This window comes from Capra hircus, chromosome 7, assembly GCF_001704415.2.
Source record: "Capra hircus breed San Clemente chromosome 7, ASM170441v1, whole genome shotgun sequence".
Classification (NCBI taxonomy): Eukaryota; Metazoa; Chordata; class Mammalia; order Artiodactyla; family Bovidae; genus Capra; species Capra hircus.
Genome location: NC_030814.1, coordinates 67,659,359 through 67,671,701, shown reverse-complemented (window position 1 = coordinate 67,671,701; position 12,343 = coordinate 67,659,359). Strand labels below are relative to the sequence as shown.

Here is a 12,343-nt window from a genome sequence, read left to right as displayed (position 1 = left end):
TTCCAGTCCTGTGGCCACTGCTGAGTCTTCCAAATTTGCTGGCATAATGAGTGAAGGTCTTTAAGAGCATCATCTTTTAGGATTTGAAATAGCTTAGCTGGAATTCCATCACTTCCACTAGCTTTGTTAGTAGTAATCCTTCCTACTAACAAGGGCTTCCCTGGTGTGTCAGTTGGTAAAGAATCTGCCTGCAATGCAGAAGACCAGAGTTGCATCCCCTGGAGAAGGGAATGGCAACTCACTCCAGGATTTTGCCTGGAGAATTCCATGGACAGAAGAGCCTGGAGGGCTACTCTTCATGGGGTTGCAAAGAATCAGACACAACTGAGCAACTAACGCAACACTAATGGTTCCTAAGGCCCACTTGACTTCACATTCCAAAACATCCAGCTCTAGGTGACTGACCATATCATCACAGTTATCTGGGTCATTAAGACCTTTTCTGTATAGTTCTTTTGTGTACTCTATAATTCAAATAGGATAATCGCATCTTTGGATGTTTGGTAGAAATCTTTTGTACCTGTGTCTGGTGCTTTTTTTGCACAATGCTTTCTACACATTTTTGTTTGTTTGTTTCTCTTGTGTAACTGAATTTTTTAGACTCTCTGTTTTGCATGATTCCAGTTTTCTTGAGATTTAGCAATGTAAGTTGTTTCAAATTGTTTATTTAAGTTTTAAAAAATATTTTCTCGTTTGTTGGTGTATTGGTCAGTGTTCTCTAGAGAAACAGAATCAATAGGACGTGTGTGTGTGTGTGTGTGTGTGTGCATATACACATGTATATATATATACCTGTGAAGGAGTTAGAGAGACAGACATTGACATTGGCTGACAATAGACATTGATTGAAAGTAACTGGCTTCTGCAGTTCTGGAAGCTGGCAAGACTAAATTCCACATCAGGACAACAGGCTACAGATTCTCCTAAGAGCTGATGTTGCAACTCAAATCCTAAGGCCATCTTCAGGAGTAATTTCTTCTTCTGGGTATCTGAAGAAGCTGTTAAAATATTTGACTAATTTTAATTTTTTAATTGAATATAGCTAACTTACAATGTTGCATTAAGCTCATATGTACAGCAAATTAAATCATTTATACATAAACATATATCCACTCTTTTCTGTTCTTTTTTCACAGGTGAGTAATGATCAATTACTAGAGAAGAGAATGGCAAACCACTTTAACATTCTTGCCTTGAGAACCCCATCAGTTCAGTTCAGTCATTCAGTGAAGTCTGACTCTTTGTGACCCCATGGACTGCAGCACACCAGGCCTCCCAGTCCATCACCAACTCCCAGAGCCTACTCAAACTCATGTCCACTGAGTCAGTGATGCAATCCAGCCACCTCATCCTCTGTCATCCCCTTTGTCATCTGCCTGCAATCTTTCCCAGCATCAGGGTCTTTTCAAATGAGTCAGTTATTCACATCAGGTGGCCAAAGTATTGGAGTTTCAGCTTCAACATCAGTCCTTCCAATGAATATTCAGGACTGATTTCCTTTAGGATGGACTGTTTGGGTCTCCTTGAAGTCCAGGGGATGCTCAAGAGTCTTCTCCAATACCACAGTTCAAAGCATCAGTTCTTCAGTGCTCAGCTTTCTTTATAGTCCAACTCTCACATTCATAGATGACTACTGGAAAAAGCAAAACTGACTAGATGGACCATTGTTGGCAAAGTAATGTCTCTGCTTTTTAATATGCCCTCCAGGTTGGTGATAACTTTTCTTCCAAGAAGCAAGCGTCTTTTAATTTCATGGCTGCAGTCACCATCTGAAGTGATTTTGGAGCCCCAAAAAATAAAAGTCTGACACTGTTTCCACTGTTTCCCCATCTATTTCCCATGAAGCGATGGGACCAGATGCCATGATCTCAGTTTTCTAAATGTTGAGTTTTAAGACAACTTTTTCACTCTCCCCTTTCACTTTCATCAAGAGGCTCTTTAGTTCTTCGCTTTCTGCCATAAGGGTGGTATCATCTGCGTATCTGAGATTATTGATATTTCTCCCAGCTATCTTGATTCTAGCTTGTGCTTCATTCAGCCCAGCATTTCTCTTGATGTACTCTGCATATAAGTTAAATAAGCAGGGTGACAATATACAGCCTTGACGTACTCCTTTCCCTATTTGGAACCATTCTGTTCATGTCCAATTCTAACTGTTGCATCCTGACCTGCATACAGATTTCTCAAGAGGCAGCTCAACTGGTCTGGAATTCCTGTCTCTTTAAGAATTTTCCACAGTTGATTGTGAGCCACACAGTCAAAGGCGTTGGCATAGTCAATAAAGCAGAAATAGATGTTTTTCTGGAACTCTCTTGATTTTTTGATGATCCAATGGATATTGACAATTTGATCTCTGGTTCCTCTGTCTTTTCTAAATCCAGCTTGAACATCTGGAAGCTCACGGTTCATATACTGTTGACACCTGGCTTGGAGAATTTTGAGTATTACTTTACTATCGTGTGATATGAGTGCAATTATGTGGTAGTTTGAACATTCTTTGGCATTGCCTTTCTTTGGGATTGGATTGAAAATGACCTTTTCCAGTCCTGTGGCCACTGCTGAGTTTTCCAAATTTGCTGGCATATTGAGTGCAGCACTTTCACAGCATCATCTTCCAGGATTTGAAATAGCTCAACTGGAATTCTAGCACTTCCACTAGTTTTGTTCGTAGGGATGTTTCCTAAGGCCCACCTGACTTCACATTCCAGGATGTCCGGCTGTAGGTGAGTGATCATACCATCGTGTTTATTTGGGTCATGAAGATCTTTTTTGTATAGTTCTTCTGTGTATTCTTGCCACCTCTTCTTAATATATTCTGCTTCTGTTAGGTCCATACCTTCTGTCCTTTAGTGTGCCTATCTTTGCATGAAATGTTCCCTTGGTATCTCTAATTTTCTTGAAGAGATCTCTAGTCTTTCCCATTCTATTGTTTTCCTGTGTTTCTTTGCACTGACCACTGAGGAAGGCTTTCTTATGTCACCTTGGTCTTCTTTGGAACTCTGCATCCAAATGGGTATATCTTTCCTTTTCTCCTTTGCCCTTCACGTCTCTTCTTTTCTCAGGTATTTGTAAGGCCTCCTCAGACAACCATTTTGCTTTTTTTGCATTTCTTTTTCTTTGGATGGTCTTTATCCCTGCCTCCTGTACAATGTCGTGAGCCTCTGTCCATAGTTCTTCAGGCACTCTGTCTATCAGATCTAATCCCTTGAATCTATGGGGTTCCCTTATGGCTCAGCTGGTAAAGAATCTGCTTGCAATGCAGGAGACCTGGGTTCAATGCCTGGGTTGGGAAGATTCCCTGGAGAAGGGAAAGGCTACCCACTCCAGTATTCTGGCCTGGAGAATTCCATGGGCTGCATAGTCCATAGGGTCCCAAAGAGTCAGACATGACTGAGAACCCCATGAACAGTATGAAAAAGCAAAAATATAGGACACTGAAAGATGAGCTCCCCAGGTCGGTAGGTGCCCAATATGCTACTGGGGAAGAGTGGAGTAATAACTCCAGAAAGAATGAAGACCCGGAGCCAAAGCAAAAACAATACCCAGTTGTGGATGTGACTGGAGATGGAAGTAAAGTCCGATGCTATAAAGAGCAATATTGCATAGGAACCTGGAATGTTAGGTCCATGAATCATAGTAAATGGAAGTGGTCAAACAGGAGATGGAAAGAATGAACATCAACATTTTAGGAACGAGTGAACTAAAATAGACTGGAATGGGTGAATTTAACTCAGGTGACCATTATATCTACTACTGCAGGCAGGAATCCCTTAGAAGAAATGGAGTAGCCATCATAGTTAACAGAAGAGTCCAAAATGCAGTACTTGGATGCAAACTCAAAAACGACAGAATGAGTTCTGTTCGTTTCCAAGGCAAACCATTCAGTATCATGGCAATCCAAGTCTATGCCCCGACCAGTAAGTTTGATTAGGTCCCATCTGTTTATATTTTTTCCATTTCTGTTGCCTTGGGAGAGTGATCTAAGAAAACATTGGTATGATTTATGGCACAGAATGTTTTTCCTATGCTCTCCTCTAGTTTTCTAGTGTCGTAGCTTTAGTTTAAATCTTTAAGCCATCATGAATTTATTTTCATGCATGATGTGAGGGTGTGTCCTAATTTCAATGATTAACTTTCTCACCTTCACTTGCTGAAGAGATTTTTTTCTCATTTTATATTCTTGCCTTCTTTGTTGAAGATTAATTGATCTTAAGTATGTGGGTTTATTTCTGGGGTCTCTGTTCTGTTCCATTAATACATATGTCTGCTTTTCTACCAATACCACAAGATTTTGACTAGCACAAGTTTATAATATTTTCTGAAATGTGGGAAGGTTATGCCTCCTACTTTTGGATTTTCCCCCCTTGGGATTGATTTGGCAATTCTGGGTCTTTTATAATTTCATATAAAATTCTGGATATTTTTATCTAGTTCGGTAAAAAAATATCATGAGTAATTGGATAGAAATCGCATTATCTGTACATTGCTTTGGGTAGCATTGCCATTTAACAATATTATTTTTTTCTAATCCAAGAGTATCAGATATATTCCCATGTCTTTGAATTTGCTTTATTTTCTTTTTTAATGTTTTATAGTCCACAGCATATAAGATTTTTACACATATCCTTTAGAAGAAATAGAGTACCCTCATAGTCAATAGAAGAGTCCAAAATGCAGTACTTGGTGCAATCTCAGTGGGTGCAGGCCCAAAAAATGAGAGAATGATCTCATTTTATTTCCAAGCTAAACCATTTAACATCACAGTAAACCAAGTATATGCCCAAAGAAGAAGAGTTCTATGGAGACCTCCAAGACCTAACACCAAAAAAAGATGTCCTTTTCATCATAGGATGAAAAGTGAAAATGAAGTCGCTCAGTCATGCCCGACTCTTTGCAACCCCATGGACTGTAGCCTACCAGGCTCCTCTGTCCATGGGATTCTCCAGGCAAGAATACTGGAGTGGGTTGCCATTTCCTTCTCCAGGGGATCTTCCTGACCCAGGGATCGAACCCAGATCTCCCACATTGCAGGCAGACGCTTTAACCTCTGAGCCACCAGGGAAGCTCTCATCATAGGATATTGGAAGGCAAAAGTAGGAAGTCAAGAGATACCTGGAATAACAAACAAATTTGGCCTTGAAGTACAAATGAAGTAGGGCAAAGGCTAACAGAAGTTTGTCAAGAGAACACACTGGTCATAACAAACACCCTCTTCCAACAACACAAGAGATGAATCTACACATGTTCATCACCATAATACACATAGTTCAGTACCATAATCAGATTGATTATATTCTTTGAGCCAAAGATGGGGAGGCTCTATACAGTCAGCAAAAACAAGATGTGGAGCTGACTATGACTCAGATATATTACATTTACATTTAAAGTCACTCAGTCATGTCTGACTCTTTGTGACCCCATGGACGATGCAGTACATGGAATTCTCCAGGCCGGAAAACTGGAGTGAGTAGCCTTTCCCTTCTCCAGGGAATCTTCCCAACCCAGGGATCGAACTCAGGTCTCCCGCATTGCAGGCGGATTCTTTACCAGCTGAGCCATAAGGGAAGCCCAAGAATACTGAGGTGGGTAGCCGATCCCTTCTCCAGGGAATCTTCCCAACCCAGGAATTGAACTGGGATCTCCTGCATTGCAGGGGGATTCTTTACCAACTGAGCTATCAGGGAAGCCAAAAATCTGACACTTGTGACTCACGTAATGAGCTCCTTATTGCAAAATTCAGACTTAAATTGAAGAAAGTATGGAAAACCACTATGCCATTCAGGTGTGGTCTAAATCAAATTCCTTACAATTGATTTTACAGTGGAGGTGACAAACAGAATCAAGGGATTAGATCTGATAGATAGAGTGTCTGAAGAACTATGGATGGAGGTTTGTGACATTGTACAGAAGGCAGTGACCAAAACCATCCCAAAGAAAAAGAAATGCAAGAAGGAAAAATGGTTGTCTGAGGAGGCCTTACAAATAGCTGAGAAATGAAGAGAAGCGAAAGGCAAAAGAGAACCAGAACTTATATCCAACTGAATGCAGAGTTCCAGTGAATAGCAAGGAGAGATAAGAAAGCCTTCTTATGTGAACAGTGCAAAGAAATGGTGGCAAACAACTGAATGAGAGAGACTAGAGGTCACTTCAGGAAAATTACAGATACCCAGGGAACATTTCTTGCAAAGATGGGCACAAAAAAGGACAGAAATTACAATGACCTAATAGAAACAGAAGTGATTAAGAAGAGGTGGCAATAGTACACAGAAGAACTACACAAAAAGAGCTCTTAATGGCCTAGATAACTATGATGATGTGGTTACTCACCTAGAGCCAGATATCCTAGAGTATGAAGTCAGGTGGGCCTTAGGAAGCATTATTATGAACAAAGCTATTGGTGGTGTTGGAATTCCTGTTGACCTATTTCAAATCCTAAAAGATGACACTGTTATAGTGCTCTATTCAATATATTAGCAAATTTGGATAACTCAGCAATGGCCACATGACTGGAAAATGTCAGATTTCATTCCAGTTCCAAAGAAGGGCAATGCCTAAGAATGTTCAAACTACCATACAATAGCACTCTTTTCATGTGCTAGTGAAGTAATGCTCAAAATCCTTCAAGATAGACTTCAACAGTATGTGAACTCAGAAGTTCCAGATGTACAAGCTGGATTTAGAAAAGGCAGAAGAACCAAAGATAAAATTGCCAACATCTGCTGGATCATAGGAAAAACAAGGGAATTCCTGAAAAAACATGTACTTCTGCTTCACTGACTATGGTAAAGCCTTTGACTATCTGTATGACAACAAACCGTGGAAAATTCTTAGAGATGGGAATACCAGACCACCTTACCTGCCTCCTGAGAAATCTGTATTCAAGTCAAGAAGAAACAGTTAGCACTGGACATGGAACAACAGATTAGCTCAAAACTGGGGAAGGAGTACCCTGACCCTGTGTATTTAACTTATATGCAGAGTACATCATGCAAAATGCCAGGCTGGTTGAACCACATGCTGAATTAAAATTGCCAGAAGAAATATCAGCAACCTCAGATATCATGATACCATCCTAATGGCAAAAATTGAAGAGAAACTAAAGAGCCTCTTGCTGAAAGTATAAGAATACAGTGAAAAAGCTGGCTTAAAACTCAGTATTCAAAAAACTAAGATCACAGCATCCAGTCTCATCACTTCTTGACAAATAGATAGGAAAAATGGAAACAGTGACAGATTTTATTTTCTTGGGCTCTGAAATCATTACAGATGGTGACCACAGCCATGAAATTAAAAGGTGGTTGGCTTCTTGGAAAAAAAGTTATGAGAAACGTAGACAGCATAAAAAAGCAAAGACATCACTTTGCTGACAAAGGTGCATATATTCAAAACTATGGTTTTTTCCGGTAGTCATGTACAGATGTGAGAGTTGGACCATAAAAAGGATGAATGCTTAATCTGAAGACTGATGCTTTCAAATTGTAGTTCTGGAGAAGACTCTTGAGAGTCTCTTGGACAGCAAGGAGATAAAACCAGCCAATCCTAAAATAAAATCAACCTTGAATATTCATTGAAAGGACTGATTCTAAAGCCGATGCTCCAGTACTTTGGCCACCTGATGCAAAGAACTGACTCATTGGAAAAGACCCTGATGCTGGGAAAGACGCAGGAGGAGAAGGGGATGACAGAGCATGAAGTGGCTGGATGGCATCACCAACTCAATGGATCTGAGTTTGACCAAACTCCAGGAGATAGTGAAGGACAGGAAAGCCTGCTGCCCATGAGATTTCAAGGAACTGGACACGACATAGCAACTAAACCATGATTCCTAGATATTTTATTTATTTGTTTTTTTGGTTGACTTTACTTGGTTATGTATGATTGCTGTTATGTTTTGTTGCATTTGGTTGGGTAATATATTGTTGAGAATTCTTGGACCTATATTCATCGAAGATATGGCCTTTAATTTTCTGTTTTGGTGGTATCTTTGGTTTTCATATTAGGGTAATGGTGGATTCATAGAATATCTTTGGGAGTGGTCCCTTCTCTCCAAGAGTTTGAAAGTGTTTAAGGATGATTAGTATAATCTCTTCCTTGTATATTTGTTAGAATTCACCTGTGAAGTCATCTGGTCTTGGACTATTTTGTGGGGAGTTTTTTTGTTTTTCTTTCTTGTATTTTAAATTACAGATTCTGTTTCATGTCTAGTGATTGTTCTATTTAAGTTATTTATTTCTTCTTGATTCAATTTGGTGGGCTCTATGTTTCTCAGACTGTTGTCCATTTCTTCTAGGTTTTCAAAAATTTGTTGTCATATAATTGCTCATAGTATTTTCTTTTCTTATTTCTGAGATATCAGTTGAGATTTCTCCTTTTTCAAGTTTTATTTTTTGAGATTCTTTTTCCTTCGTGGTGAACCTGGCCAGAGTTTTGTCAATTTTGTTAACCCTTACAAATAATCAGCTCTTGTGTATTTTTGTCCTATTGTTTTTTCTTTTAATATCTATTTATTTCCTCCCTGATCTTTGTTATTTCCTTCCTTTAGATGACATTGAGTTTTGTTTGTTCTTTTTCTTCTTTTTTAAAAATATAAATTTATTTTTTTTAATTGGAAGCTAATTACTTTACAATATTGTATTGGTTTTGCCATACATCAACATGAATCCACCACAGGTATACACGTGTTCCCCATCCTGAACCCCTTCTCTCATCCCTCCCCGTACCATCCCTCTGGGTCATCCCAGTGCACCAGCCCCAAGCATCCAATATCATGCATCGAACCTGGACTGGCGATTCATTTCATATATGATATTATACATGTTTCAATGCCATTCTCCCGAATCATCCCACCTTCTTATCAAATTATTTTCAGTGGTCTGTTTGGCAGTTTGGTTTCTCCTGGTTTTTGGCTCTGTGTTTGAGGACAGCCCTTATCGCTATGAACTGCCAAGAAATGGTTTTGCTGCATCCTATAGATTTCATATGGTTGTGCTTCATTTTCTTTTGCCTCAAGGTATCTGTTGCTGCTGCTGCTGCTGCTGCTGCTAAGTCACTTCAGTCGTGTCCGACTCTTAGCAACCCCATGGACTGCAGCCTACCAGACTCCTCCATCCATGGGATTTTCCAGGCAAGAGTATTGGAGAGGGTTGCCCTTGCCTTCTCCATAAGGTATCTGTTAATTTCTTTTAATTTTTCCCTTTTAATGTTTTCATTGAGCCATTTTGGTAGCATGTTATTTAGCTCCATGTAATTATTTTTTCCTCATTTTTTCCCCCTTGGTAAATTTCTGGTTTCAAGCTGTTGTGGTCAGAAAAGATGCTTGAAATCGTTTCTACACTATTAATTTATTCTACATGAATGAATTAATTTGTTTGGTTGTGGTGGGCCTTCATTGCTATGCAGGCTTCTCTAGTTGCAGCATGCAGGGGCTACTCTTCCTTGTAGTGCTCAGGCTTCTCACTGTAGTGGCTTTTCTTGTTGTGCAGCATGGGATCTAGGGCACATGGGCTTCAGGAGCTGTGGTGCATGGGCTCAGTAACTGTGGTTTCCATGCTGTAGACCACAGGCTCAATATTTGTGGCTCACAGGTTTAATTGTTCCGCAGCATGTAGGATCTTCCTAGATCAGGGATCAAAGCCATGTCTCCTGCATTGGCAGCTGGATTCCTTACCACTGAATCACCAGGGAAGCCTCTACTATTTTTCTTAAATAATAGTTTTTGCCATCTATTTAACTCATCCTATGAGTTGGACACGACTGAGCGACTGAACTGAACTGAACTGAACTGAACTGATGCTTCATTAAAAACAGATCAGAAAAAAAAAAAAAAAACCAGATCAGGACACTTTAAGACTGAAAAATCATTTTGTAATGATGCTCTAGGAAACTAAATCATTAAGTAGATCAGTGGCTCCTACCCACTGTTACATGAGAGAATCAATGGAAGAAGGTCTTCCACTCAGATTCCTGAGGCTCACATAGTATATTCTAATTCTGCTGGTCTGAGACGGACACAGAACTGAACTTTATAGGTACTATTAATAAAGGCAATAAGTAATTCTAAAGCAGATGATCAAAGAACTACTCTGTAAACAGTGATGTGGATTGAAGACTTTGCATTTTCATAGGATTTAGAGATACTACATTTGTGTTTGTTGGAACAAAACAACACTGGAAACTTTATAATGCTCATTCATTTAACAAGTGAATGATTTTGAGCACCACCTGTGTGCTTGACAATATTCTTCATTCTACAGGTGCAGATATTGACCTTTCTCTCATGAAACAACAAGAAACTTGGCAAATATTATGGTACACGAGGCTATCAAGTATGAATGGCGTAGAGGGCTGATGAGCAAAATATCTTTTCCCTCATCAATGTATCATCTACGACAATTTAACAGAAATTCCAAGATGGAGAAAGGAGGATATCAAACATTTTTTTTCTTCCAGACGAAGTCAGGTTGAGGGAAGCAGCTCTTAAAAACTGGTTGACTTTTTCAGGGATTATACAATATAATTCTTACAGGGATTATATTTTAATTTTAAAAAAAAAAACGTGTCTTTGCATGTGCATCACTAAGATTGTTTGCAGCTAAAAGGAAAACTCTGCTCTCTATCTGGTGGACTGAAACCTCCCCATCAACTTTTTTAGTGAACATAGAACTTCTTTGTTTCTGAGACTGTATGCAAGAGGGTTCAGGAGAGGGGTAAGGACAGTCCCAAAGAGAAAGAGACCCTGGTTCAACTTTGGAGTCTTGGCAGAACCAGGCCTCATGTAGATGCACATACCTGGACCAAAATAGAGACCCACCACACAGAGATGAGAGGAGCAAGTGGCCAGAGTCTTGTTCCTGACTTCTGGGGAGTTCATTCGGAGTACAGCAAGGAAGATGAGAACGTAGGAGGACAAGATGAGAGATAAGGGCAGCAGCAGGACTAGGATGCTGGTCACCACTACAGCCTTCTCGTAGGCTGAGATGTCCTCACAGACAATCCTAAGAACAGCCATGACTTCACAGAAGAAGTGAGGAATCTCTCTGGGGCTACAGATGTGAAAATGTAAGGTGAAAGCAGTGTGGCCAAAGGAAGTAAGGGCACCTCCAGCCCAAGACATGGCAGCCATCTGCCAGCACATCCTAGGACTCATGATGACAGGGTACCGCAGGGGATTGCAGATAGCCACATAGCGATCAAAACACATGACAGTTATAAGGATGCATTCGCCAATGGCTACTGTCAGCGAGAAAAATATTTGAGTCCCGCAAGCCAGGAATGAGATGCTTTGCCATCCAGAGAAGAAATTGGCCACCATCTTGGGTATGATGCTAGAGGTCAAAGTCAAATCCATTAAAGAGAGCTGACCGAGCAGGAAGTACATGGGGGTATGGAGCCGGGAATCCAACCAAATGAGGAGGACCAGAAGAGTGTTGCCAATGAAGGCAGCCATGTAGATGAGGAGAACAATGGAAACCAAAGCTGTGATGTATCTAAATTCAGGGAAGAATCCCAGGAGGATGAAATTTGTGGGTTCTGTCTCATTCCCTCCCCACATGGCTCTCTGCAATGACAACACAAAGGAGGAGATTTATTTAAAAAAAAAAAAGTCAGTGCTGAAACAGTTTTTTAAAGTTTGTTTAAAATAATTTATAACAAAAATGATTAGCATAAAAGTGTTAATCCATGATCATCTGTATCAATTCTTAACTTTTTTTTTCGGTAACCTGAACCACGATCTAATGTACTTTAGAAACCAGTGTAAGTTTTTAAATGTGACTCGTTATCATTAACATTTGAAATATATTTTCTTATATTAAGAACAATTTTTGATCATTACAGTTTTTTCTTTAGAATGATAATGTTTGTTATTGGGTTGAGAAATCACAATCACCACCTGCACATTTTCAGTTTTTTGCTGTTTTTAGAAAATGATGATATTTCCATTGTTATCTTTTCAATGATTTTCTTAGCAATATTTTTGAGGAATAATTTACATTTATTTCCAGGTCATATAGTCTTTATTTGCTCATCAAAAATAGTATTAATTTAATTTATATAAGAATTTTTAAAATTTTTTAATGCTCCTGTTTAATCAAAGCTTCTGGCTTTGGGCATTATAAACATACAATTAACTGGTCATTAGGTGTTTTGTGGTATGTACATTTAAGGTTATTTTAAGCTTTTAATCTAATTGACCCTTCTTTATACTCTGGCAAATAAATGCATTATGTCTACATGGTTTCGATACAATAAATTCATACCAAGTATCAATAAGGGAAAAAGGTATTTCTACATGAACTAGCAGGGTTCCTGATATTGTAAAATTCATATTACCTAAAACTTTAGT

General features: G+C 39.3%; 1 protein-coding gene across 1 annotated transcript; it reads right to left on the bottom strand.

Annotated features, from left to right (window-relative positions):
- On the bottom strand, nt 10,266-11,637 carry LOC102168822 (olfactory receptor 2M5-like). The gene has a single exon (XM_005683275.3). It carries the CDS (start codon nt 11,549-11,551, stop codon nt 10,613-10,615), a length of 939 nt encoding a protein of 312 aa, XP_005683332.1. The 5' UTR covers nt 11,552-11,637; the 3' UTR covers nt 10,266-10,612.